This window comes from Syngnathoides biaculeatus, chromosome 11 (genome assembly GCF_019802595.1).
Source record: "Syngnathoides biaculeatus isolate LvHL_M chromosome 11, ASM1980259v1, whole genome shotgun sequence".
Lineage (NCBI taxonomy): Eukaryota > Metazoa > Chordata > Actinopteri > Syngnathiformes > Syngnathidae > Syngnathoides > Syngnathoides biaculeatus.
In genome coordinates, this window is record NC_084650.1 from 31,015,413 (window position 1) to 31,042,506 (window position 27,094).

The window sequence follows — 27,094 nt, forward strand, 5'->3', positions numbered from 1 at the left end:
GGTCACGAGGAGAAACGGATCCGGTCCGTCGAGTCGACTCTGCCGGGCTCCTCCCGACGAGCGTCGTACACACGCAAACGTGGAAGAAAGGCGTTTATTTGACTTGCGTATAAAAGCAAAAAGTACACAATTGGCGGCGTTGCTCAAATGTAGATGGGGTGGTACTGGCGAGACGTGAGGCGTTTGCGGCACGTGGGGCACGTGAGAGAGCGGCGGAGGGCGTCTCGCAGGCACTGGCTGCAGAAGATGTGGCCGCACTTTGTGGACACCACCAGACGCCCGCTGTCCACCATCTCCACCGCCGCAACAACAACAACAACATTCGGACTTTATGGAGAGAGAGAGACACACACACACGGCGCGCCCCGCATCACGGCTCTCACCTCCGAGTACGAGTCCATACACACCGGACAGCTGATTGCTCCCGGCGCTAACCTGAGGGTTGGGACGTCAAACACAAACACAAACACACGCGGGACCCTCCGTCAGGGTCGTCTCAATTTGCTGGGTTAGGTCAGAAAGGGCTGCAAAGTGCCGCGGGCCACGTCTATTGGCTGAATTTCACACTTATCTCGTTTGCTCCGTGGGACACGTCTACGAACTGTATCGACAACGTAGCCGTTAGCTGAATTTGACATTTGTGCACCATTTGCAAAACAGCACGTCCCGGGCTCAAATCCGGCCTCACCTGCGTTCTCCCCGTGCCTGAGCGCGTTTTTCTCTGGGTATTCTGGTTTGGCCTGCATTCTTTTCCTTCGGGCTTGGGGCGGCCGCAGCGTCGGCCCGTCTCCTGCGTCGTCCTCTCTGGCGGCGACGCCCTCCTCGTCAGGCTTCTACCAATACACTCGCTGTCGCCGAGCTCGTTTCTAATTTGATCCGACCCGGTCCCTCCTCGTTAGCATTTGCCAGACTTCCTGCCTCTCGCATCCGTCCGTCAAGGCTGACCTGACCCCCGTCTTCTAAACTTTGACCTTCAACATGGCGGAGACCTAACCACCTTCCCGGACCAGTTTCTTGACTTCCTGACCACAGTAAGCGCTGGGCTGGGCTGGGCTGGGCTGCCCCCCCCTGGGCTGGGCTGGGCTGGGCTGGGCTGCCCCCTCCCCCCCCCCCCCCAAAAAAAAGGAAAAACTCCGACTGCACCCGACAATGATTGTCGGTACCGCGCTCGCCGCCCTGGAGGACTTGCACGCTACCAGAACTAAGACAAGAGCGGGCAAAAAGCTCTCGGAGCCTCCACATCCCGCTACCAGCAATGTCAACTCAAAGTAGGAAACATTCCAACAGCTTCTTCCCTCTAAACCGTCATTTATAATAATAAAATACATATTATACAGTAATTACAATCCTTGTCAACGTGTCAGAAAAAAATAGAATAAAACTGCACCATTCTTGCTAGATTGTTGTTAGCCTCGGCCAACAGTTTCCTCAACTGCATCTTCGACAAAAGCTACGGTCAGAAACGCCACCACAAACGTCTCGACGCTCACGTCAATTTGTCCTCTGACCAGAGCGGCTCCAGCTAGCGCAGGCAGATTCCTTCTGTGGTTTTTGACATATTTGGCAAAATCCAAATGATTCTGACTCGGATTCGGGACGGGTTCTACCAGTGGGATCTCGATCTCACTCATTAGTTTCGTGCGTTTGGCATATTTTAGCGACGCGGAATGTGACTGCTGTTGTCGGTCACCTGGCAGAGCTCTGCGCCTGGAGCGAGCACAAGACCTCGGCGGTGGGTAGAGGAGTCACGTCATCGTCATCGCTGACGACGTAGCTTTCTCTCGGGCCGCCCGGACCTGATTGGACGACACAGGCGGCGTCACGGCAAGTCAACGTTCGCGTCGAGTCGAGTCGAGTGTCGAGGGACGCGCTGTACCTTCGTCCACCAGCTGAGGCAGCGCAGCGGACACATGTCAGGAACAAGAAGAAGAGGAATAGTTAGCTTCCGTTTGACTCTTTACCGGATCGCTACCAAGAAAACGGATGCCACGCAGCGATGCGCCGAAATTTTGCCGGACGAAATCTCGGGGCCAAAGTGCATTTTTGCTTTCGCACCAAAAAGACTTGCACCCATCTCTTTTCTGAGACGCTTATCCTCACAAGGGAGTGCCTGACCCAATCCCAGCTGTCATCGGGCAGGAGGCAGGTTACGCCCTCAACTGGTCGCCAGCCAAGCGCGGGGCACACGGAGACGGACAACAGCCACCGACGGGGCAATTTAGAGTCTCTAAACAATGCGAGCGTGTTTTTGGGATGTGGGAGTAAAGCGGAGCGGCCACCCGGAGAAAAGCCACGCAGGCGGAGCCGGGACGTCAACCCAGGTCCTCAGTACTGTGACGCCGATGCTCCACCGTGCCGGCCCAAAAAGCACAGCACGTTTATTGCCTTGTGCGTACACTGAATAATTTGTAAATATTTGTTGTGAACGAGTCCAGTCCAGTAGGGCTTTGCTGGCTGTCCAGTCCACTTGACTGGAAGCCAACTACTGGACACCAATTCTGAAGCGAATCGCAAATCAAGCACACCTTCAACGAGCTAGCGCTAATGAACTGTGGCAACCGCGCGCCTTGCCGTCATCACGCGAGCGGTGCGCCTCACATCTGTCGTCGGCGCAGCACAAGTCGCTAATCGTGGCCTCCGTGAGGGTCAATAAAGTCCAGCGCGAGTTGAACGCTGAACGTTTCCTTCCGGCGGTTTGCGTGCGTGCGTCGCGTGTGCGCTTTTTACCATTACTGAGTCGTTGTGGGTCAGGTCGACGACATGCGCCACTTCTGCCGCCTCGGACGTCAGATCGACCACCTCCTCGATGCCTGGACGACAAGGAGCGGAACCGTTCGTGGACCACAACATGGGAAAAAAAAAAAAAAAAAAAAAAAAAAAAAAACAATACGACAGAACAGAACATTCTCTCACTCATTCACTCTCCTTCTCCCTTTCCATCCTCGCATCCATTTTTCTTAGCCGCTTATCCTCACGAGGGTCACGGGAGCGCCGGAGCCTATCCCGGCTGTCAACGGGCAGGAGGCGGGGCACACCCTGAACTGGTCGCCAGCCAATCGCAGGGCACACGGAGACAAACAGCCGCGCTCACAATCACACCGACGGGGCAATTTAGAGTCTCCAATGAAAGTTGCCTGTTTTTGGGGTGAGCGGAGTGCCCACCCGGAGAAAAGCCACTCAAGTACGGGGGGGGGGAAACACGCAAACTCCACACCGGCGGCCGGGTCCGGGATCGAACCCGGGCCCTCAGAACCGCTTTAAGAATAAACCATGCTAAAAGATTTGATGACGAAATCAAATGAGGTGAGGGTTAAATTTTGCTCATCCCAAATCACTTCCAGACTTTGTTGAACTGGTCCACACTACGCTTGCCGACGCCGGGTCACGCGGCTCACCGTCTGACTCTTGGCCGTCAATCACGTCGATGGTCTCGGTGGCGGCGGCGGGCTGTTGCGGGGCCCGCGTCCGTCTGGGGCTGCTGCTTCGTCTGTTTAACGCCGCTCTTCTGCTCGCGTTGGCTACCCTGCTAGCGCGAGCGCGAGCGCGGGGTTTGGCGCTGCCGGACACGAGCGGGCTCTCCTCGACCCTCCGCTTCCTCTGCGCCTTCAGGTGATATGAAATGAAAAAGCTTGCCATTTGTACTCTTCTACGTAAAAGCGCGCCAAATCAAACGGGACGTCCTGCTTCTTCATTCGGCGCTTTAAACACACTGCAAGGTGTCCTCGTGTCTGTGGCACACTTTGGTCAAAACAGCCCGAGGAAAAAGAATTTGAGACGAGGCTGCAACCAACCATCATTGGGGGGTCCAAGCCTTGATTTCAAATTGACAGTGAACAAACTGGACAGACAAACGACGATTCAATTCCTCGTCTAGCAACTTGAGCAATCTGTCAAAATGTCAAATGTTTGTTTGCAAATGCAAATATTGTAGCTGGCCTTGATTGACCTCGAGTGTTCTTTTTGTCACCACTACGGATTGAGCTACACTGCGCACGGAATGTCTTTCTCTGAGCGGATCAACGATCGTGAATTATGACATCAAAAGCGATCAGCAAAAAATGACATCTATCGGCCGACAAAATTGATGTAAAGTCAGCATTTAACTATCATCACATTTATGGCTTCCAGTGTATTTGGACTTTTCACGTAGCAGCTCACCTGACCATCATCTGCAAATTCTGGTTGGTTCTTTGCCATTATTTCGAAAAGCCGGCATTCCAGCCTTCTTTACGTATTGTTCCTCATCACTATATGTTTAGTAAGCCTTTGGTTATTGGGATAAAGGACGTTCAGGACGTTTCAAACTCCAATTCAACCACAGAAATGCTGCGTTTTCACAACTTCATCTTTTTCACAAGAAACGTCTACCTGGGTGGAAAATTGAATTGCCTTGAAAAGATCTGTCTGTTCATAGACGTACTCTGGAGTAACCAAATCAATCTTTGACATTTTTGAACACGTTTGGGGCGCGCGCCAACTTACAGTGTTGCTCATAGCAGAGGCACGACGACAGCAGCAGGACACTGGAGGACAACACAAGACAGATACATGATGAGAACATCATCATCAACATCAACATCAACATGTTGGACGTCATCATTGGTGACCACAAATCACGCTGAACACGTCATCGCTTGTCCGTGCCACTCGGTTGCTAGTCTGCTATTCAAATCGGGACCTCGGGCGAGTCTCCGAAGCTGTAAACGTTCGGCAGTGCAACAAGAAAAAGACCGAAAAGTTCGAGTTGTGGTGGTGGTGGTGGTTAGCATCGCTCACCGCCGGTGTCGCTGCCCACTTAGCTAGCTTGTCTTCTTCCGCTCACGTCGTGTGGAGCAGCGGCGGGCGTCCAATTTGAGTTTGAACGTCGAAAGCGACTGACGTCATCAACCGGTCACGTTAAAAGTGCAACATCTGAACGTCGAAGCAAAAAAACAAAAAAAAAATGGACGAAAAGAAAGAGAAGATACAAAACACTCTCGCCCGCTTGCGGATGCCAACGCTAAGGCTGGCGAAATCCGGCCGGTCGACGGTCGCATTCTTGTTGGCCATCCCGAGAGCGCCGCCCTGCCGGACTGGCGGAAGGAGCCGCCGGAAGTCGTACAACACGACTGTGATGTACACTTGGGACAGAATTTTGAATTTGATTCTGTTGTAACTTTTTGTGTTTGGCCTTATAAAATATTAAACACGCAAAGGAATAAAAAGGCTCAGCGTCCCTGTTCAACCGTGACTTCTCCGTACTCAACACGTGTGCCGTCCTTGGGTGGTACCAACTACCGTGTGTTGTTCCATACTTGGCCAATGAAGATGATTTTGATACGGATTAAGATGTGGACTGTCTCCTATCTACCAAAACACATCTTGCTTCCTTCATTCATTGTGAACGGACAAATCAAACGAGGGTGACGTCACAAACAATCGCCCCAATTGGTCGGGTGACGTGTTGACGAAGCGACGCTGCTCGTCCGCTCGTCTGGTCAAGCGCGATCCATCAAAAGGTGCAAACGCAACGAAAGCGACCGTCAACGGGTGACTTCTGCGATACTATTTGATCATGTTTAAGCCCTGTAAGGGAGTGTACTTGGTGTTATTTTTAATTTAGTTGAGCAGATTGCGATGGTGCTGACACGTTCATCATACTAAGATGTGAAAAATATAAAGCAAAACTGTTGATTTGAACTCATTTGGTGATGACCAAAATCAAACTGAACACCCCCGACCACGCAGACGTGACCTGAGTGACGTTGATGATGACGTTTCAGGAGCAGCGGGCACCACGATGCTGTCCCCGGGGGGGCTGCACCTCCTCCGGCTTTCCATCAGAGCGTCCCGGGGCTCGGCCTTCCTCGGGAAGTATCCTCTTCCTCCCGCTGGCTGCTCAGCTCCACGCCGTCTGTCCTCCTGGGGCGCGGATCCCGGATGGTACCACCAGGCAGCGCACTCGGCCCCCGTGCACCTGGCTGCGGACTTCCTGGTTCAGGTCCAGCAGACCAGCGGTCTTCCCTGGTGGATTGCCATCGCCGTCAGCACCCTGAGCGTCAGGACCCTGGTCACGCTGCCCCTCGCCGCCTACCAGATGCGGGTCCTCGCCAAGGTCGCGACAACCACGCGCCTCCTCGTGGGGACATGTCCTTATAGGGAAGTGTTCTGAGCTCGATTCAGCTCGATTTAAAATGCGCTTGAAATGCAGTTTCAGATGAAGAATGAACTAGAAAAACACGAAAACGGAGGCCCGAGTCTTGAGCCGGAGAATAAAATTGGATTTCAAGACTTTAAGCTTTTAAAAATGGACCGTGGGGGTGGGGGGCTTCTCTGAGTCCCTAAAGTGGGACCCAAGTCCTCATTACCTCAAGTAGCAGCTGCAGGGAGGTCGGGTGGGCCAAAACCATTTCAAGATAGGAACATGAAGAAAAGTATTTCTACTTGAAAATTCTCGGGAATTATGTGCTTCCTATTACGTACTCGTGTTAGGGGGTGAGCACACTGAAGACATTTTGCTGAGGGCTGACTTACTCGAAATTAAGATGCACGGATGGGGTACCGGGGCCGCACCGACAATTTTTTTTTTTATTTTTTTTTATCTTTGCCGGCTCCCTGAAAGCTCAACTTGACAATTTGCCCATCCACTTTAAAATCACTCTGCAAGTTCACAAGTGAGGATTTACAATAACCACTGATGAGGAGAGCAAACACATTTAAAAAGTTCATAACCGTCCTGGTTTTAACATCTCAAAGAAATCAGAGGAGCCATTTTGTAAGCAAGTATCTTTCTTTTTCAGAGAGCCATAAATCTGACTACTGTCAGCATAACAGTGAAAAGAAAACCTAAACCTGGCGGCAAATAGAAAGAAAAGGAAGTGGCCCCAAAATTGAACCCTGCGGAACTCCGCAGGGCAACCGAGCCGAGCGGGATTCACAAATACCGAGGCTCTCGCGGGCACCCTGGTTGTGTTTGCGAGATAGGCTCGAAACCACCGCACGTGCGACTTCTAATGCTCACAGAGTACCGGAACTGGGAACCCAGGATGCTGTGGTCCAATACATTCAAGACTCCAGTCAGGTCCAGCAGGACATGACACACAAACATTCCCCTAAGAGAAATAATACAATTCATGCATCCATTTTCTACATGGTTTATCCCCGCTGGGGTCGTGGGTATGCTGGAGCTAACTGGGCAGGCGGCGGGGTAAATAAAACTTCATTCTAATAAATAGCAAAATAAAAAAAACATGAAGTAGGGACATTTCCTTTTTCAATGAGACTCTCTCACTGCAGACGTCCTCTTGAGGAGACCTTTCCTTACAAGGACGTGTCCTCACACTCAGATATTTAGGAACAAGACCGTGTCCTGATCCCACTGTTGCATTGCAGGTGGAGGCGCTGCAGACGGAGATCGCGGCGCTAGCCAAGAGGTTGAGGTACGAAGTGTCCGTCAGGGCAGAGGAGCGAGGATGGACGGACAAGCAGAGTCGGTAAGTGAGGAGATCCCGAGCGGAAGACGGGGGGTTGCCCCCCCCCCCCCCCCCCCCGAGCTCACGTCGCTCCGCTCGTCCGTCAGGTTTCAGTTCCAGAAGAATCTGCGGCGTTTGGTGTCTCAGTTGTACGTGAGGGATAACTGTCACCCTTTCAAGGCGTCTCTGCTGGTTTGGGTTCAGCTGCCGCTTTGGATCAGCCTGTCCCTTGCCCTGAGGAACCTCAGCAACCAAGACTCCTGTGAGTCCCGTTGAGACGGATGCAAAACCAAAGACACTTCATCTTTGTGCGGTTAGCGAGGACGGACATTCAAACGTTTCCATTTTCCCCCTCAAAGCGCTGCAGACCTGTTTGTCCACCGGGGGCGCTCTGTGGTTCCCCGACCTGACGTCGCCCGACTCCACGTGGCTCCTTCCGCTCGCTCTCGGCGTGACCAACCTGCTCATCGTGGAGGTGCGTGACGGGCCAGCCCCTGGTCACGTGACGCCGATGACGTGACGGGTTTCCTTTCTCCTGGCGGCTCAGGTGTTTTCCCTGCAGAGGTCCGACCCGTCGCCCGTCCAAAAGTTGCTGACGAACGCCGTGCGAGGTTTGTCGCTCCTGATGATTCCGATCGCCGCCAGCGTCCCGTCGGTGAGTCCCGTCGCGCTCTCAAAAAGACGACGATGAACTTTGATGATGTTTCTCCTCCGCTCCAGTCGATGGCGCTCTACTGGTTGTGCTCCAGCCTGGTGGGCTTGGGTCACAATCTTCTGCTCCGTGCTCCCGGCCTCCACAAGATCCTCAAACTTCCCACGCGGCGTTCCGAGACACCCTACAAAGACTTGATGGACGCCATCAGCAGGAAGTATTTCAGGTAAACAGGAAGTTGTCAGCGACGGAACGGGAAGCGGTAGCGAAATCCGGGAGCGGGTCCGGGTTCGTTCTGGCTTTGTCCCAAAAGTAGCAAGAGTGCAAGCAAACAGGAAGTGGAACTGACTAACAACGCGTGTGACTTTGTATTGGACTCGCTGAGCCGATCAAGAACTTGTCTGTATTTGCTGCCTTGATTAAACATTAAACAAGAATTTCCTTTATTTATCCCCCCCCCGTCATTTTCTTCTTTAGCAACTGCTGAAAGTAAAAATACTTTCAAATCAAGGGATTTGCGGGTGTTTTTTTTTAATAACAGTTCAAAATTCCAGTCTGGCCTCGCCTGTGTGGAGTTTGCATGTTCTGCTCGGGCTTCTGCGTGGCGTTTGAAGACTCCAAATAGGTCTGTCGGCGCTGGCCCTGCCATGACCTGCACGGCGACGAGTTGTCGGCCGGGTTCGGCTCCGGCCCGCGGCAAGGGAAAAAGGACTGCGTATGCGACGTCCCTTCACGGGTGTCGAGTGGACACGGCAACGTTTTGTGCTAACTTTCCCGAGCCACTCATTGTCTAGTTGACTCCCGGGATTGCGATCCTTGTTTGGACTGAGGCGCTGCCCCATCAAGCCCAGATTTGTTCAAACAAGATTCGCCTCAAATCGACGATTATCTGCCGCGTCTAACACCCCCCCCCTTCCCCCCCTTAAAGAATGTGACGCACGGGCGGGCATCCGGGCGCGGTTGCTTTCTGTCGGTTCATATCACAAGTTTGAGGTTCCGACGGAGTCATGAAGTCCGAGTGGATTTTGTCGTGTTCGCTTCCGCTCGCGGCGGCGCTGCTGCTGCTGCGCGTCCGGGCGGCTCCGGACTGCGGGCCGTGCGACCCGGCCGGCTGCGCGACTCCGCCGTCTACGGGCTGCGCCGCCGGTTCGGTTCTGGACGCGTGCGGCTGCTGCGCGCTGTGCCTCGCGGCGGAGGGTGAACGCTGCAGAGGCGGCAGAAGCGCCGGCGCGCAACGCTGCGGATCGGGCCTGGAGTGCGTGCGGGCGGACAAAAAGAGCAAGGTAGGCGTGTGCGCGTGCAAGAGCCAGGATCAAGTGTGCGGCACCGACGGAGTCACCTACGCGCACGTCTGCGCCCTCAACAGCGCCGACGCGCGCGCGCGACGAGAAGGTCGAGCGGAAATCGGCGTGCGCAACAAAGGAAGATGCGCGGCAGGTGAGGATGGCTGACCGATGACATCACCGTTGATTGAAACGCCGCCGATGATTCAGGAAAGTCACAAAGAATTAAGAGTCGATCTTTTTACGTCCTCTCACAACAAAACGGCAGGAAACACAAACCAATTTGTGCATATTGTGAAATAGTCTTTAAAAAAAGTCAAGAATATTCCTTTCCTCTCCGAAAGCTCCAAACATTCACCCAAACACGATCTCCCCGCAGCTTTCGGTTGCCTCCCCCGTCCCGAAAAAAATGCAATCCCGGTGATTTGAAGACTTTCCTTGTCCTTACGTGTGAATGTGTGTGCAAATGATTAGCTGCGACCAGTTCCGGGCGCACCCCGCCCTCGCCGCCATGCATCAGGGAGGATTAAGGGGCACGGAGAATTTGACGGACGATGAATTGATATTTTCCCGACCAAAGAGTGAGCCTCGCTCAGGCTAACAGCAACAAACACTGGCTAACACTGGTTTATTTGCATGCCAACAAAAAAACGACACACGACTTAGATTGACAGCACGGAGAATGTTGGTCACGTTCACGCTGGGCTAACCCAAAGTGACGGCAGCCTTTTTCTCTCTTTTTATCACCTCAATCCTTTTGACGCTCGCCCAAAGACAAAATTCCAGACGGAGCCTAAACAGAATTCCTCTTCGTGTCTGCGCAGCTCCCCTCATCGTTTCGCCTCCCGCACGCGTCTTCAACGTCAGCGGCGCTCAGGTTTTCCTCAGCTGCGAGGCTGTCGGCGTGCCCACACCCGTGCTCACCTGGCGGAAGGTACGCGCGTGCGCAACCGCACAAAAACAAAACCGCGCGTCGCCGTGACCGTGACGATGTGTGCGTGTGTGTGTGCGCGCGCCCCCCTCAGGTGATTGGCGGCAGGAAGAAATTTGCTCTTCTTCCCGGGGACAGAGACAACCTGGCCGTCCAGACCAGAGGCGGACCCGAGAAACATCAAGTGACCGGCTGGGTTCTGGTCAGTGGCAGGAAGGGAAGGGAAGGGAAGCCGCGCAAGCTATTTTTTGCGAAGGCAGCGACTGGGCGGGCTCAACTCGATTGCAAAGGAAAGGAAGTGGGCGCGCCGTCGTGGGCGTGCGCGACGACACTGCGAAGGCAGGAAAGACCGTGCGCGCGATTGCATTACAACGGAAAGAAGTGGGCACAAGGGACGAAGTGGGCACACGGCAGGAAGTGGGCGGGGACACGGCAGGAAGTGGGCGTCATTGCAAAAGCAGGAAGTGGGCGCAAGGCAGAAAGTTGGGGTGCGCAACTTTAGTGCAAAAGCAGGAAGTGGGCAAACGGCAGGAAGTGGGGGTGTGCAACTTTAGTGCAAAAGCAGGAAGTGGGCACACGCAACTTCAATGCGAAAGCAGGAAGTGGGCACAAGGCAGCCAGTGGGCGGGCTCAGCGAGATTGCGAAACCAGAAAGTCGGCATGCGCAACTTCATTGCAAAAGCAGGAAGTGGGCATGCACAACATTGCAAAAGCAGGAAATGGGTACATGGCAGGAAGTGGGCGTGCGCAACTTCATTCCGAAAGCAGGAAGTGGGCAAACGGCAGGAAGTGGGCACACGCAACTTCAATGCGAAAGCAGGAAGTGGGCACAAGGCACCCAGTGGGCGGGCTCAGCGAGATTGCGAAACCAGAAAGTCGGCATGCGCAACTTCATTGCAAAAGCAGGAAGTGGGCATGCACAACATTGCAAAAGCAGGAAATGGGTACATGGCAGGAAGTGGGCGTGCGCAACTTCATTCCGAAAGCAGGAAGTGGGCAAACGGCAGGAAGTGAGGGTGCGCAACTTTAGTGCAAAAGCAGGAAGTGGGCACACGCAACTTCGATGTTGAAATGTGTTAATGGGGTTTAAAAAAAAAAAAAAAAAAAAAAAGTCTAACAGCCCCCCCCCCCCCCCCACCCCTTTCCACACCTTTCAGATCTCTCCGCTTACAAAAGATGAAGCGGGCTCCTACGAGTGCCACGCCGCCAACGCCAAAGGCGACGTGTCAGCAGTCGGCGAAATTCGCCTGGTGACCGACATCCAGGACGTCAAGGTGGAGGCCGTCGATGACGTCGCAGTCGCCGACGACGTTCCAGCCGAGGAAGGTAAGAGCCGATCGAGAGTCGACGTGTTTTGCGACCAAATAACGAGCGGCGCAAATCCCGAAGCGACGTCGTCGTCGTCAAAGGTCACCAACGGCGCTGCCTTTCTTTTTTCCCTCCCTCCCTCCCTCCCTCCCTCCCATTCCCAGCGACGAAGGACGGAGAGCTGTGAGCCGCCGGTCGTCCGCCACGGGGAAGACCCGCGCTGACATTTTATATCCAAAGCGTGCTCAGGCCTATCGCTTCCTTTCCAACTCGCGGGAAATACAGTACTCGTTTTGCTATCCTCATTAACCCTTTGAGCAAGAAATATGAATAAAGCTCACCTGCAGCGTACCGTCGTGTGCTCGCGGCACTTTTATTGTCATTTACAAAAGGAAAGAGTTCAAAACTTGCAGGGAGGAAGGACAGCGTCCGTTCGACACGCTCGCTATGACGTCATCATGCGCGGCGCGATGCTCATCGACATCAACTCCTGGAAGAGAAGCTTACACGCGTACGGCATGCGCACCAACGAGATCTGAAAACACAAACAAGACGACGGAACTCAACAGCGCGGCCGACGATCACGATACGAGTCGCACGTCGGCGACCACTTTTGCCATTTTCGCGTTTGCGTTTACAACAGCGCGAGCGCTTAAGTAAGAAATTCGACAAGAGCGAAATGAAATCAGGCCGCCGCCAATCCGAGCCGTGTAGCAAGACCGGAGGCGTCTCACTTTTCAAAAAGACGAGCGACGGACGGCATTAACATCAACTCGTGTTCATTTGCAAGGCTGATACCGAAAGGAGGTCCAGAAGCTGGCCTGATCGCAGACAGCAGTTGTGACACATTTTAGAGTGTGGCTTGCACCAAATGTCCTACGGTGTGTTGTGATAGTCTCAACACAAAAGGTTCTGTTCTGCTCCCCAACTACAATTCCCAAACTCTGGCACAATTAAACTTTTGTCAGGTTTCTGTGTTCTCGGATCAAAGTCAAATCCAGATATCAAACACCTTAAATGTACACGACTGTCGGCCTGGCCCGTTTGACACCTGATCATCGGGACCACAAGATCGGGGATAAACCAGTCCGGCGCTCGCCGCTCGCTCTTCATTCCGTCGGTATCAGCCCATAATTAGCATTCTATGCCCACCTGCTTCCGTGTCATCATCCGTCCATCCGATCAATGACCCGCGAATCATCGACGGGCCCCGTAAGATCTCCCCCCCCCCCCCCCCCCCCCCGACGTCGTCGTGGCGTAACCGATCCAAAACCTTAGTAGTGCCGGAACGGTCGGACGGCCAATTGTTATTTTCAATGTCGGTGACAAAAGGACAAGATTTGAAAGTGTCAAACAACACCCAAGTTATTTGCAGTGTGTTGTGGAGAGTTCAACAACAAATTTGATGGACGCGACCAGGAGGAGTGGCAGACCGCGTTCGAGCCCAACAATTTGCGAGTAAGGCAATAAACTAATTGAATGACGGTCAGTTCGCACCATTCCAGTATTTGTGTTGATTTGAGCGAAACGGATGTCAGGGGCTCATCCTTGAGGGGCCCCGAGAGGTCAACGATGTCAAAAATGCGAGCAAGTCGCGGAAATAAACACACGCCTCCATCTCGTGATGATCCCGTCACTTGTAAATATTCCGACCGATGACGGACCCTGAAATCTTGACAAAAGCGGGCCGCTCGTCGGGATGCGACGGATCCGATCTGACGAGGCGGTCGCGCGCACGTTTTGCGTTACCTGCGTTTTGTTGCGGCAGCCGCGACACTCGTACGTGTGCGTTCGCGTGTTGGCGATGGCCATGAGTCCGCACAGGTTGCACACGTGCACCTGGTAGGGGTCCGACGCCTCGAACAGCCGCTCGCGCAGGAACTGGGCGGCGCCGTGAGCGATCTGACAGTCACGCTCCATCTCTCCGAAACGAAGGCCGCCGTCACTGAAACGTACGCGGGCGGGGTTACGTCGGCAGAAGCGTCCAGCCCCCGGGACGAGCGTGAGGGACATCCCACAAGTCTCACCGCGAGCGCCCCTCCATGGGCTGCCGGTTGAGGATCTGCACGGGTCCGCGGGCCCTGGAGTGGATCTTGTCGTCCACCATGTGCTTGAGGCGCTGGTAGTACGTCGGCCCGATGAAGATCTGAGACGTCAGCTTGCGTCCCGTGAAGCCGTTGTACAGAACCTGAAGACGCCCCCCCCGTCAAAGTCAACGCCAAGTCGACGGCATTCGAGCGGCGGCACGGAAACTTGCGCTGACCTCATTTCCTCTCAGGTGATAACCGTACTCCGAGAGCAGGTTGGAGACCTTCTGCACGTTGACGGCGTCGTTGAAGGGCGTGGCGTCGCCGATTTCGCCTTTGTTGGCGGAAACCTGCCGGGAGGGAACAGGATTTTTCTTTTCACCGCGGTTGGCTTCCAAATCCAGACAATAAAGCCAAAAGTAGTCACATCTAATTCTTAATCTATCGCGTCCCTCTCTCTCTCTCTCTCTCTCTCTCTCTTCTCTCTCTCTCTCTCTCTCCAATTGCACCAATTCCGACATCAACGCTCCTGGAACGTCTTCCCATTCTGTTTACGAGTGTGTTGATGTGACTTTTCCCCAAGTGCTGAGGTTGGGCCAGCAGTCATCCAAAGGCGTTCTACAGGATTGAGGCCAGTCCAATCCAGCCACATCAAAGCCGTCTTCGGGAAGGGGCCATCTCCAAAGTGTTGCCGCAAAGCTGGAAACGGATAAACGCGGAAACTCTAAATGCTTCGGAGTACCGAGACATTCTGGACCATCAGCGTGGAGATGACCCCTTTCTGTTCCAGCACGCCTGCGGACCGGTGCACAGAGCGAGGTCCAGAAAGACGGATGTGAGGATGTGCTCTGGTTGAACTTGAGCGGTCTGCACCGCCCTCAACCAGATCGAACACCTTTACCTTCATTTGGAGCCGACAGCGAGCCGGGCCTCCTCGTCCAACATCAGTGTGTGACCTCACAAATGTGCTCCGGGAAGAATGAGCAAAAATTCCCGTGAGCGCACTCGTAAACCTCGCAAGCCTTCCCAGGAGAGTTGAAAGTGTGACGGCTACAAAGACCAACATCATATTCAACCATTTGGATTTAGAATGGGACGTCGCTTCAAGTCATAAGGAAGGCAAGCCAAGTCAGCCAATAGCGCCTTTGTCTGGACACACGTACACACACACACACAAACTATATTGTGCGTCCAATTGGATCAGAAAGCATCTTGAATCCTTTTGTACTGATTCCAGAGTACTCGATCAACTATTTTAGTGTATACTGGGGGAGGAAAAAGTGTGTGAAGCCTTTGGAATGTCCGGCATTTCTGTATAAATTGATCGCCGCGACTGCCATGGACGCATCGGCCACACCTGAATCAAGCGACGAGATGGATGATAGGCCGATGTCTTTTTTGGGACGCAGTCACGTGATCGACACATTGTGCACGCCTCTCATTTAAGCAGACTGTGATATAAAATTCAGGGGGGCCATCTCACCTTGCCTTGAAGGCACTCAATAAGATGTCCGACCGTCATTCTGGACGGGATGGCGTGAGGGTTGATGATGATGTCGGGCGTGATGCCCTCACACGTGAACGGCATGTCCTGCAAGGCAAAACGAGCGTGACAAGTGCTTCCTCTTCCCGTCTGTCGCTTCCCGTTTACCTCCTGTCTGTACTGGATCCCGCAGGTTCCTTTCTGTCCGTGTCTGCTGGCAAACTTGTCTCCGATTTGAGGGATTCGGACAGAACGCACCTAACGTCCCAAAAGTGGAAGACGTCACGTAACGCCGCGCAGTCAGAAGGGAGCGAGCAGGGGAGTGGAAAGTTACCCGAATTTTGCAGAACTTGTACCCCTCCTGGTTGAGCGTGACCATGACCTGGTCCACAATGCCGGTCTCGCTGGTGCGCAGAAAGGTGCTGCAGTCTCGCTTGGTGTAGCGTCTGTTGCTGCTGTCCAGCTCGTCGTCGTTGTCGGGCAGCGTCACGGTCTTGCCGATGATCACGTCCTCCCCGGACACACGTACGCCCGGGGCTATCAGACCGTCGTCGTCCAGTTTGTCGTAGATGGCGTGCCGCATCCCTGCGAGGCGAGCGGCCGGCCGGCCGGACGCAGTCAACGTTGCCATCTCATAAACCGGAGGTCACAATGCGACGACGTAACGACGAGACGATCGTCTCTAGGGTTGGGCGTAGTTTGAATTTGAGAGATTCTGGTCCTCGATTCCCAATTCTTTTAGGGGCCTGGGTCGAAAACCTTTGCACGGTTTAAATAAAGGGTGTCAAAATTCAAAACATCCGCCAAACGGTTGTTGTACGGGAGCAGCGTGTGCTTTTGAGATCCTTGGCAAATAAAGATTATTCTGATGACGTGATCGTGTCATCGGAGCACAATATTAGCATGTCACCGGTGAGGTGTCATATACAAGACGATGGCACGGATGACATAATTACAAGAGAAGATGTCGTTGCAAAATCACATCAGGACGGTACGCCATGACGGAACGATGAGGTCAGGACGCAACGACGCGGCGACGCGCGCTCACCCTGGCAGGTCTCCCTGGTGGGTTTCTCGAAGATCTCCTCCTGGTCAAAGCCCTTCTTGGACTCCTGCTCCTTGTAGGAGCGATAGAAGACGGACCGGAAGAATCCTCGGTCCACGGCCGAGCGGTTCATGATGACCGAGTCCTCCTGGTTGTAGCCCGTGTACGAGGCGATAGCCACGATGGAGTTGATGCCTGAAAGACAGGAAGGTGGCGCTAGCGGCCAACGAGGCATGGCGGCGGGCGCTTGCGGAGAACGATACCTGCGGGCAGCTCTCTGAAGCGCAGGTACTCCATGGAGCGTGTGGTCACCAGCGGCTTCTGAGGGTAATACAGGACGTGCGCCAGCGTGTCCATGCGAACGTGGAAGTTGGTGATGTACACGCCCATGGCCTGCTTGCCCATAGCTGACTGGTACGTGTTCCTGGGAGACTGAACACATACAGTCTAAACTTCCACGGGCGCACTACACGAAAGAGCATTAAGCTGCTAACGCTTCCTGGATGAAAGGACCCAGAAGGTGAGGTAACTTTGCCAGAGTCTCCTAATTGGGAAATGTTCGGGAGGAGCGACACCCCCCCCCGACGCCCGCAGATGACTAAACATTCTGCTAAGCATCCAAAAGCTCACGGAATCGCAACGGGAGCCGACGTCTCACCTGGTTGTGATCGGGAAAGGGGATGATGGAGGCGCACACCCCCAGGATCATGGATGGGTGGATCTCACAGTGGGTGTAGGTGGAGCAGTAGGCCACACCCTTTTCCTGAAGGTCATCGGGAGTCATGGCCAGCATCACCGTCTCCTCCTCCAACGTGTCGATGTATTCCACCACGCCGCTTGCCACGAGGTCCTGCCAGCTGAATCCCGAGGAGGAGATTGGCGAGCGGGCAACGGGTGCACAATTATGGCCAAAATAATTGCGATTGTTTTCATCAATATTGTAATCGCGATTATTAGGAAAAACATTCTTCTTCATCTTAGGGAAGAATATATTCAGTGCACTACTTTTCAGAGCAAAATGAATCTTTACATAAGATTGATAGATAAACTAAACGTGTGTGTGTGTGTGTGTGTGTCTGTGTCCCCCCCCCCCAAAAAGAAAACTACTTCTACTTTGCCAACTGCTTAAATGTGCTACGACAAAGTGCAATCACGTATTACAACTTTAATGGAAGCACGTACAGTTCATGCTTAAAAGCGACTTGGTTTCATTTCGATGTCCGCCGTTGTGCTTGGTCAGTCATGCAGTCGCATGCTACCAAAAAAAAAAAACCCCAAAAACTCGGGAGTTGTGCTTTTCGTTTTTTTCCTGCGGTCAGTTGAAGCGGAGGCAGGCGCTCCAGCGATCGTTAATCGCGTCTTACCGTGACGCCCCACCTAACTGCCAACCAACTTCAAAGTAAAGGCTTCATATACTACTGCATTAGACACCAATGCCATTTGAAGCTTTTCTTTTGAAATTGACCTTAATTATACGTTGGCCACGTGGGGGCCGGCACTGCACTTTTCATATCAAACGAGTATTGTGGAAGCCAAAATCGCATCTGCATAAGCAACGTGTCAACTCGTCACCTGTAGTTGTTGTACTCTCTCTCCTTGAGCTGGTCGATGTGTCTCCTCTTGAGCAGCAGTTTCTGCTTCTCCACAATCAGGAGAGGTCTGCAGATGCGCCCGGCGTCCGTGTAGATCCTGATCTCGCGCTCTCTGATGTCTCGGATCATGGACACCTGAAATGTTTCCGGGAGGTCGGGGTCAGGCGCGAGCGGCGTCCCGGGAAGCGGCCTTCTCCCTACCCACCTCGGACACGATGATGTCCATCTGGCGCCGAAGCTTCCTCAGCGTGTTCATCAACTGCTCGGGATCCTTGTGGATTCCGACCCAGCAGCCGTTCACGAAGATCTTTGTGGCGCTGCCGGGTCGCATCGGACAAACGCAATCAATTGACAGGCACTACACAGCGCAGTCATGACAATGTAGTTGTGAGTAATGGAACTTAAGCATTACGGCGGCCACTATGCTCTTAAGGAACCTTAAGTGCAGCCCAATAAAAATCGGGACCTTGGCCAGATCTGTGCCTCGTCACAATTCTGCAATTCCATTGACGTCCTGATTCTCATTTGCTCCGACATGCACTGTGAGCTGCAAGGTCTCATTTGGACACGTCTGTGGCTTTCCTTATCGAGTCAATCAGTACATTCAAAACAGCTGTCCTCCCAACGAAAGTGACGAACCATCCATCTTCTACCGCTTATCTGAGGTCAGGTCGTGGGGCCAGTAGCTTTAGCAGGAGCGCCCAGGCTTCCCTCTCCCCAGTCACTTCATCCAACTCATCTGGTGAGATCCCAAAGTCTTCCCAGGCCAGCCGAGAGACTATCTCTCCGGCGTGTTCTGGGTCATCCCCAGGGTGGGATGTGCCCGGAACCCCTCACCGGGGAGGCTTCCGGGAAGCGTCTGAATCAGATGCCAGAGCCACCTCATCTGGCTCTTCTCAACGGTGACACGTCAGCCACTTTCTTTAGCCGGGGATGGCATCGCAAATGTCTCAGCCTTTGGCCACCGCCCAGCTCACACTGCACCTGAGCCCCGCGGCCCCCCCCCACTGGGAGTGAGCCCGTGGGAAGGGGGACCCAGGGGACCCATGTTACTCTTTCGGGCCCCACGGGTGCAGCCCCGGCTACCAGGCGCTCACCTTCGAGCCCGACCTCTGGGATCAGGCAACCTGCGTCCAAGCAACGGAAACCCAAATCCATTTTTATTACTCATTATAGGGGCTTATGAAATGGACAGCACCCATGTCAAATAGTTGAGGGTCACAGTAAAGGGTCGGCGGTGACGTGAAATGTGCAAAGATGTCAACAATTCAATTTGTTTGTGTCAATATGGCCTGCTCCGTGGGGTGTCCATTCAAAAGGGGACAAAAAGATTTTCCCCAAACAGCTGCGATATAAAGCGAAAATTTATCCCCCAAATTCCTAAAGTAAATTGAACGGCTTCCCCAACTCTGGTCACAATACAATTTATTTGTTGGCCGTCCAAAAAAAAATGTCACAATGACAACGCAGTCAAAAGCGCAGCCAAGATGGCAAGTGGAGTCACTGCAGTATGCGTGCGTGTAACTGACTCTGCAATGGCAGCAGGCGAGATCTCTTCCAGGTTCTCCATGCTCCACTCCTCCAAGAACTCCAGGATGGGAGAAGGTTGAGATCCCACAGAGATGTAAGCCATCAGGGCCAGGTTCTTCACCAGCCCCACAGCGTGACCCTGAGGAACACCAACACCCACACACAAAATCAATACCTGGACAGGTTCTGGCTGTGTCCTCGTGACGAGCGCTGACCTCGGGGGTCTCGGCGGGGCACACCATCCCCCACAGCGTGTTGTGCAGCTGTCGGGGTTTGGCCAGCTTCCCGTCGCGTCCGATCGGAGAGTTGACGCGGCGCAGGTGAGACAGGGTGGATGCGAAGGTGAGCCGGTTCAGCACCTACGACGAGACAAAGAGAGCGTTGGGAAGGGCAGGAAATGACATCACAGCGCGCGCATCGGTGACAAACCTGACCTGGGACACGCCCGCACGGGCCTGGTGGGCCTTCTTGACGTCACCCCAGTTGCCCGTGGCCAGCGAGTACTTGAGTCCGTCCGAGATGATCCTTGTCTTGATGGCCAGCTCCAGGTTGAAGTCTTTGCCTCGGTCGATGAACTTCTGCGCGTAGATGCGGATCTCCTTCAGAAGGTTCTTGAACATTCTGACGCAAGACGGGAAGCTCAAGCACAGCCCGACAAAAAGACAAAAAGGAGAGGAGGCGGCGGCCCGACCGACCCTCTGAAGAGAAACGCTAGGAGCGGTCCGGCCAGGTCCAGTCTCTTGTTGCCATAGTGATCTCTGTCGTCCAGCTCTCGTCTGCCCAGAGCAGCCAGCAGCAGCCTGTGGACCATGTACCTGGACCCCGACATTCCAACACACAGCATCTCGCTGTCAAACCGTACGCATTAGTCCGCCTTCTAAGTACCTAAGTACTCGATGGCCGACTCTTATCCCTCAAAAAGCCTTTCATTCACTATATTGATGGTTTAAAAAGAGTCCCACCCTTATTTCATACAGTGCTGTCATTTAGTACGCCTCACGGGGTCTTGGGTGTCTGAAAATTCACTTTGCCTGCTGCTGTTCCAAATGTCTAATGTTAAAAAGTCATTTTGGCAAGGCTCACCCGAGGAAGTAGGCCTTCTTGGTCTCGCAGAAGTCGCTGACGCCGACGTGCGGCAGCATTTCTTTCTGCAAGACTTCTTTGGCGTACTTGATCCTGCGCTCTTTGGTGACTCCCGGTTTGGCTCCTCTGGACCCGATGAAGTTCAAGGCCACATTCTGCTCCTGGATTACAAAGGCTTCGTCCAGCGACGGCTTCACCTGAACGGTCGCAAGGGAGAGACGGGGGGGGTCACGAGACGCCGCCGCGAGGAACGCCGAGCGGCAGGCGAGCCTCGACTGAGCACCATCTCCATCATCTCGGGGTCGTCGAAGTCGTAGATGATGTGCTCCAGGATGTCTCGGTCGGACACGAAGCCCAGCGCTCGGAACACGATGATGATGGGGACTTCCTGTCGGATGTACGGTAACGTGGAGACGATCCTCTGGCCGATGGCGCTCTTCTTCACGCCCTGAAAGACGAGAACGCGTCGCACTCGAAAAGTGTCATCATATCGCACAGTCAAATACGCAACAACAGCGCGTGCGTGTTTGGACGACAAAGCCTTGCATGCATTCTTCTAAATCAAATCGTCCGTAAGATAATTAACGGTATTTTTAAGAGTCATGGAATATTCATTTCAAAAGAAAGTGTTTTGAGTAAAATCGGTTTCGGTTGTGGTCTATTTCTAGTGCACGTAATCAAAATAAAAGGCTTGGTGGGCACGAGCCAGCAGTGCCATCTGGAGGCCGGTGTGCTACTTCCCATTTTTAAGAGGAAACTACTGGCTTTACAGCAGGGGGTGTCAAACTCATTTTAGTCGCCGGCGGGCCTCAGTGTAGTTATACTTTCGTTATGACTGTGAAGCAATGACAATATTTCGCCTCGTTATATTCACCCATGAAATTGATAAACACATTTTAGTATACTTTCGATAGTATACTTACTGTAACTTACAGTTCATGAAAACTCTACGGACAGCAATGCCACCAAGACTACGTACATTGGCGTGGTCAGTCAAATATTTTCAAACTTTTTTATATTTATTCACAATAACTGCTGTGGGTGTTTTAGGACACAAATGAAAAACTACAAAACCATTTTATGTTCTACAGTAATATGGGTGCAGATGGCAAAAAAAAAAAAAAAAAAAAAAGTGCCTCAACGTAACGAACAGTTGACTATATCAGACAGGCCCGTCCCTATTAGGCCGTTATATCCAGCTTCCACTGTAAAATATCTCAGCATATTCTTTTTGCGGCTATCGTAGTCCAGACATTGTTCAAAAGCAGGAACGGGGACTGACCTGTCCTCCTCGCGCCATCATGCTAACCCAGATGGTGCTGGTGGGCCGCGACGAGTTCTCCAAGCAGGAGCGGCACTCGCCCGTGAAGGCGTACTTGGAGTCCTTCTTGGCGAACACGTACACCGTGTTGGTGGCCATCTTCTCCTGAGCAATCAGCACCTGAACACATCGTCAAGCACTGTCATCTGCTGCTGCGTTGGCCGGACACCCAAAAGCAATATCAGGTGGTGGCTGGCCACAAGTTCACAGGAGAAAAATGTCTTAAAAGGCAGCAGCAGATAAAAAACACATTCTTAAATTAAAGTTAGGACACAAAAAAAAAAGGAGTTGCAAAGAAAATTGCTTTGTTTTTACTTTTTAAAAAAAGGAACTGTACACTGGACTACAAGGCGCCAACAAGCTTAAAACTTGAGTAGATCCAATGTTCAAATTCATTTTAGGCCACACAAAACAACCCCTGTAATACTATGCCTTTTTTTTTTTTAATACTTTTTGGAGCCAAGGCACATAATTTAAAGTGCAAAAATCTCACGCCACGCCAACAAAAAAGTAAATACATGAAGATACATGAATTGCCATATGTGCCCATTGCCATCTAATAAAGGACCATTCATCACGATGCCTCACTGGCATAAATAGATCAAAAAAAAAAAAAAAAAAAAGGTACATTATTGATTGTAATTTTATATTTTTGAGCGGCGCGGTGGATCAACTGAAACGTGTTGGCCTCACAGTTCTGAGGTCCAGGTTTCCATCCCAACCCCCCTTGTGTGCAGTTTGCAAGTTCTGCCTGCGTGGCTTTTCTCCGGGCACTCCGGTTTCCTCCCACCTCCCCAAAACGCGCAGCATTCATTGGACACTCCAAATTGCCCCGGCGGTGTGATCGTCACTGCGGCTCTTTGTCGCCGTCTGCTCTGCCATTGGCTGGCAACCGGCTCAGCGTGGACCGTGGCTGCTCGTGAGGATAAGCGGCTCAGAAAATGGATGAATGGGTACATTTTGGAGCAATTAAATAGGGCACACGTGCATTGCTGCGACTGTCATGGAGAAAGCAAAAGCGAGACCGTGAGTAGGAGGCCAGCGATCTGCCACACCGGAATCAAGCGTTGAGATGAAGGCTGACGTCTTTTTTTTTTTTTTTGGGCACGGCATCATCAAAATCCGTCTACCAAAACTGCCTCGATTGCAATGGACGCAGTGAGCACCCCTGCAGTAAATGAACAGGTCATTTCCACCAAAGACCGATTGCTCCATCTTGTGACGATCGAGGCCCCCCATTTTACTTCATTCAGCGTACCAAGTAGCAAGAACGCGACGTGTATTGGTGTCTCTTTACCACCCGCTTGATTTATTTCCGGACAAAACAAGACAGAGCGACAACGGGCTCCACCATCGGCCGGATGGGCTTTATTGAACCAGCCGATGGCCCACACGCCGAATCTGTCAATAGTCACTGGCGTTAGCTGCCTCCGCTATTCGCCAACGGCGGCCGGCCCGCGCGGCGGAGTAAATGTACAATTTTCAACGTTTGCTTGCTTTTTTTCTTAGAAATTAGAGATTACCATTGAAGCATAAAAAGTAGAGAAAGGTTCATAGGGAGGCGCACCTTCTCCGAGCCGTTGATGATGAAGTACCCGCCGGGGTCCAGCGGGCACTCGTTGAGCTCGCACAAGTCACGGTCGGTCAGGCCGCTGAGCAGGCAGTAGGTGGAGCGCAGCATGATGGGAATCTTCCCGATGAAGGTCTTCTGGTGCTGAGTCTGCAGCTGGTCTTCGCCCTCCTTGATGATGGTCTTGGTGATGTCCACGTACAGAGGGGCCGAGTATCTGCGAGGACACCGGGCCGGTGAGACGGGCGCAGACGGCCGCCGCGGAAAGGGCACGGCGGGCGGGCGGGCGGGCCTACGTGAGGTTTCGCAGTCGGGCTTCGTTGGGCATCATGGGTGACGGGGCGCCGTCTCGTTCCCAGTGGGTGGGCTTGGACAAGTAGATTTGCTCGAACTTCAGCAGGTAACGCGGCTGCGACGCACAAGACCCAAACCACAAGTCAGCACGAGAAACTTTTTCATGAGATCTGTGCTTGAAGGAATTTTTGCAACTAACTGGGTCTGCTACAGTAATCCCTCTCTACTTCCTGGATCACCTATCGCGGATTTACGGATTGATTGATGCGGATCAATGGTCTGTCTTTGCCGCTCGAGGACTGGGTGCGGTCAGAAGACAAGAACTCACAGGCTCCTCCACTTCTCCCGAGGTGTGCTGAGCTTCGGCCTGCAGGTCGATGGGCGGCGCGTCCTCCACGATCCTCTGGACCGACATCTGGATGAACTCGTCGAAGGAATCCAGCTGCTGCCGCACCAAGCCCTTCTCGTCAAAATAGGAGCTGCAAAACAGATGGCAAGCAAAAGGCCGCACCATTTCAGAAACACGTCATATTTTGCGGCCTGCGGCGTAGACTAAAATAAATATTTGACAGGGCTCGTGTAGTTCGCTCGCATGGTACAAGACTTCTTACAGCGCGTGGCAAATATTGCGGATTTTTTCGTAGTGGGACAAATCCCCCATTTTTGGTGGAAATCCATTTATCTCTATGTTTACCTGCTTATTAGTGGAGGGAGGGGGGTTGCAATCATAGATTTTCTTCACATTTGGGACAATTCCACTTTAGATGGCTCAGATCTCATTTCCTTACTTTCACATCACATCACCTGCTAAGACGTCAGCACACGATAGTCCCGTTTTGCTTCAAAATATGGAGCTGGGATTCTGAGTCTGGGGCTGGATCCATTTTAGTGGGCAATGTGGTCTCTGGCTAACCCAAAATCTTTAGGCTTTATATATACATATATGGTTACTCGTTACACACACACACACACACGCGCGCGATGCTCTTGAGGTGATCCAGCACGAGGTGTTCGAGGGACTTCATGACCGCAGATGTCAAGGCGACAGGCCTGCAGTCACTCGGACCCGAGACTGCAGGTTTCTCGGTGGAGCGTTTGAAGCGAGGTGGCACAAATGTTTGACCCAAGTCGTGCAGTTCAACGGAAATGCTACTCGATGTCATTGAAAAAAAATGCGGCATTTCTCTCTCATCAAGGTGACATTCAACCAAATGTAAAGATTTGGGTGATCCTCCCGAACGAGAGATTTTGTTTGATTTGATTTCAGTGAGACAAAAAAATGAAAAGTGTGTTTTTGCAGCGGAAGTAAACTTGCGGCTTCAACTGTAGGTCAATGCACAGCGAGATCACCTGATGACGATCCAGCAGGCTTCCTGCCACAGATCTGGCGTGATCTCGTCGTCGTCTTCATCGTACTGGTTATCTGAAAGCACGGACACGCGAGAGGTTACATTTCATGGCACAATTCACAAGTGAAATCAAAAATCTGCTCGCTCAGTTGGCTCCGGTTCTCTTCTTCTGTCCCTCGAAAGTGCTCGATTCCATAATATCCCTGAAGATGGATTGTGTGAGACGTGTACCTTGAATGAGGTGGACAGTGAATCTCATTTTCTCCTAAATTGTACACAATATGATGATCAAAGACAATGTTGCATAATGCATGTTAAATGGTTACAGGGTTTTTGATTTTGTTGATGTTCGCAGATGACATTGTGATCTGCAGTGAAAGCAGGTACCAGGCCGAGGAACTATGAGAGAGAGGGAGGCACGCACTAGAGAGGAGAGGAATGAAGATGAATATATGTGAATATGCTCATGAGAGGGAGGGACAGCCAAAGTTGGATGCTTTGAGACGAGCGAGGTGAGATACAGAGAGCAGACTTCGATGGTTTGGCGAGAGAGTCACTAGATTTAGTATGTTAGCACCGAGTCCCCGTGAAGAACTCGTGATTAGCATGAGGAGTTCCTTGTTAGCCTGGGTCCGTGCTCTTTCTTTCTTTCTTTCTTTGTTTGGAGGAAAGCAAGCGAGGAGAGTCTCGGTGAAGTGAAGCTAACTGGGTTAGCAGCTGAGATGCTGCGGCTAATCGTCTTCTCCCATTCATTGAAGTCCGAACACTCACGTTAGCACACGTGTCGTGTTTATGTGCGACTTGAGTAACTATTCAAGTTGAGTGGCTCACCTTCGTCCTGGTCGTACATTTAAAGCCTCAAAAAGAAGAAAACGTAGAAGAGGGGGAGCTTCGGGAACCGGAGACGTCGTCGACGGACGCCGCTGCGCGCTTCGTTTGCTTTCTTCTTCTGGTGACGAGCAGCTGCTCAACAATCAAGCCATGACACGTTTCTGCCCCCTATGGCCACTCACGCGCAAATGCAGCTCCTTTTGTTTGGTGGCCCAGTCTCGAAGATGCGCCGGATCGCCTTTCCAACCAGCCACAGATTCTGAGCCGCTTATCCTCACGGAGGAGGCTCAACGTTGGGCGGGAGGCGGGGTACACCCTGAACTGTGAATTATTAACACTAACGTTTTTTTTCATCGTCAAAGCATTCAATGTACACTTTTCACTCTCAAAAATTCAGCATCTCAGCAGTAAATTGAAATTGATAAATGTTTTCATTGTTATTCTTGGGTTAGAAGATGAATATGTTGAATTTTTTGAAGCTGAAAAGTTCACAGTGAGTATTTTGTCGACAATGAAATTGAGTGGCTCACTGGAATTCCGGATGTGACTTGACTCGACCAAGCAGCTATGTGGACCGCTGCTATGTGCTACGCTGATCCACCACTCACGGTGGCCTCGGCCTGGCACAGCCTTGGGCAAAGTCACAAGTCGTGGAATATTTCTTGCAGATATTCAAACTGTTTCCCTCTGAAAATGGATTCATTTTCTGCTTTCTGTTTTCATTTGTCTCATCAAAAAAAGAAAAAAAAATACGTCATTGAAATAATACAAGGACTCAGCTGGAAAGCGTTGGCCTCACAGGTTCAATCCCGGACCCGGCCGCCAGTGTGGAGTTTGCGTGTTCTCCCCCGTACCTGCGCGGCTTTTCTCCGGGTGGGCACTCCGATTTCCTCCCGCATCCCAAAAACATGCAATATTAATTAATTGGACACTCTAAATTGGCCCGCGGTGTGATTGTGAGTGCGGCTGTCGTCTGCCTCCATGTGCCCTGCGATTGGCTGGCGACCAGTTCAGGGTGTACCCCGCCCGCCTCCTGCCCGTTGACAGCTGGGATGGATAACCGATCTGATATTTCAAGGTGAATCTCTTGTGTAAAATGAAACAATGTCGCTAAAATAAAGAGTTTTAGATTTTAGAAATAGCGATCCATTGTCGGGTGCTTGTTGTCATTCCCGCGCAGACGCACGCACAAAAGTTGTTGACGTGAAATGCGGACAGCCGGCGTGGGGCGTCCGGCGGCGCGTGTTTTGTCTGGCCGGGTTGTTGTTGTCGTGTTTCTGTGCCGGCTCAGCAAATTTGGCCAGCGGCGTTTATCCCGAGATTAGACGCGCACAAAAGCGCCGT

The 27,094-nt window shown here is 52.4% G+C and overlaps 4 protein-coding genes across 9 annotated transcripts; 2 read left to right on the forward strand and 2 right to left on the reverse strand.

Annotated features, from left to right (window-relative positions):
* Positions 1-80: 80 nt before the first annotated feature.
* rnf4 (ring finger protein 4) lies at positions 81-5,026 on the reverse strand. Its single transcript, XM_061834507.1, has 8 exons — positions 4,777-5,026; positions 4,483-4,523; positions 3,396-3,603; positions 2,728-2,810; positions 1,877-1,889; positions 1,691-1,796; positions 384-435; positions 81-293 (listed from the first exon to the last, which is right to left on the reverse strand). The coding sequence occupies exons 2-8, from the start codon at positions 4,492-4,494 to the stop codon at positions 144-146; spliced, it is 624 nt and encodes a 207-aa protein (XP_061690491.1). The 5' UTR covers positions 4,495-4,523; positions 4,777-5,026; the 3' UTR covers positions 81-143.
* A 348-nt stretch (positions 5,027-5,374) lies between these two features.
* On the forward strand, positions 5,375-8,553 carry LOC133508438 (cytochrome c oxidase assembly protein COX18, mitochondrial). 6 transcript variants are annotated; one of them, XM_061834500.1, is made up of 7 exons: positions 5,375-5,498; positions 5,763-6,094; positions 7,372-7,472; positions 7,559-7,713; positions 7,811-7,926; positions 7,999-8,062; positions 8,172-8,553. In XM_061834500.1, the coding sequence occupies exons 2-7, from the start codon at positions 5,780-5,782 to the stop codon at positions 8,417-8,419; spliced, it is 999 nt and encodes a 332-aa protein (XP_061690484.1). In that variant the 5' UTR covers positions 5,375-5,498; positions 5,763-5,779; the 3' UTR covers positions 8,420-8,553. The 6 variants fall into 6 exon arrangements, with proteins under 6 accessions (XP_061690484.1, XP_061690483.1, XP_061690487.1 ...); XM_061834499.1 differs by having other exon boundaries at positions 5,403-5,529; XM_061834503.1 differs by having other exon boundaries at positions 5,403-5,529; positions 8,014-8,062.
* Positions 8,554-9,078: 525 nt separating this feature from the next.
* On the forward strand, positions 9,079-11,922 carry igfbp7 (insulin-like growth factor binding protein 7). The gene is made up of 5 exons (XM_061834791.1): positions 9,079-9,540; positions 10,211-10,320; positions 10,412-10,519; positions 11,475-11,643; positions 11,790-11,922. Exons 1-5 carry the CDS (start codon positions 9,111-9,113, stop codon positions 11,810-11,812), a joined length of 840 nt encoding a protein of 279 aa, XP_061690775.1. The 5' UTR covers positions 9,079-9,110; the 3' UTR covers positions 11,813-11,922.
* Positions 11,923-11,974: 52 nt separating this feature from the next.
* On the reverse strand, positions 11,975-25,925 carry polr2b (RNA polymerase II subunit B). Its single transcript, XM_061834790.1, has 24 exons — positions 25,751-25,925; positions 24,921-24,993; positions 23,899-24,049; positions 23,573-23,685; positions 23,274-23,493; positions 21,668-21,826; positions 20,669-20,833; positions 20,386-20,582; positions 19,998-20,117; positions 19,737-19,923; positions 19,518-19,661; positions 19,302-19,441; positions 17,978-18,089; positions 17,753-17,907; positions 16,839-17,037; positions 16,444-16,612; positions 16,184-16,375; positions 15,470-15,720; positions 15,304-15,393; positions 15,136-15,243; positions 13,889-14,002; positions 13,653-13,813; positions 13,375-13,570; positions 11,975-12,160 (listed from the first exon to the last, which is right to left on the reverse strand). Exons 1-24 carry the CDS (start codon positions 25,767-25,769, stop codon positions 12,071-12,073), a joined length of 3,525 nt encoding a protein of 1,174 aa, XP_061690774.1. The 5' UTR covers positions 25,770-25,925; the 3' UTR covers positions 11,975-12,070.
* Between the last annotated feature and the right edge of the window lie 1,169 nt (positions 25,926-27,094).

Excerpts from the sequence above, each read along its gene's own strand:
- rnf4 (XM_061834507.1), bottom strand. Across the intron at positions 2,811-3,395 it reads TGACGGCCAAGAGTCAGACG|GCATCGAGGAGGTGGTCGAT; the intron begins GTGAGCCGCGTG and ends CTTGTCGTCCAG. Across the intron at positions 436-1,690 it reads CAGGCGCAGAGCTCTGCCAG|GTTAGCGCCGGGAGCAATCA; the intron begins GTGACCGACAAC and ends CCCAACCCTCAG.
- LOC133508438 (XM_061834500.1), top strand. The coding sequence starts at position 5,780 with ATGCTGTCCCCGGGGGGGCTGCACCTCCTCCGGCTTTCCATCAGAGCG. Across the intron at positions 6,095-7,371 it reads AGATGCGGGTCCTCGCCAAG|GTGGAGGCGCTGCAGACGGA; the intron begins GTCGCGACAACC and ends GTTGCATTGCAG. Across the intron at positions 7,714-7,810 it reads CCTCAGCAACCAAGACTCCT|CGCTGCAGACCTGTTTGTCC; the intron begins GTGAGTCCCGTT and ends TCCCCCTCAAAG.
- igfbp7 (XM_061834791.1), top strand. The coding sequence starts at position 9,111 with ATGAAGTCCGAGTGGATTTTGTCGTGTTCGCTTCCGCTCGCGGCGGCG. Across the intron at positions 9,541-10,210 it reads CAAAGGAAGATGCGCGGCAG|CTCCCCTCATCGTTTCGCCT; the intron begins GTGAGGATGGCT and ends GTGTCTGCGCAG. Across the intron at positions 10,321-10,411 it reads CCGTGCTCACCTGGCGGAAG|GTGATTGGCGGCAGGAAGAA; the intron begins GTACGCGCGTGC and ends CGCCCCCCTCAG.
- polr2b (XM_061834790.1), bottom strand. Across the intron at positions 23,686-23,898 it reads CGGGAGAAGTGGAGGAGCCT|CCGCGTTACCTGCTGAAGTT; the intron begins GTGAGTTCTTGT and ends TGTGCGTCGCAG. Across the intron at positions 16,376-16,443 it reads CTTCAGAGAGCTGCCCGCAG|GCATCAACTCCATCGTGGCT; the intron begins GTATCGTTCTCC and ends CCTGTCTTTCAG.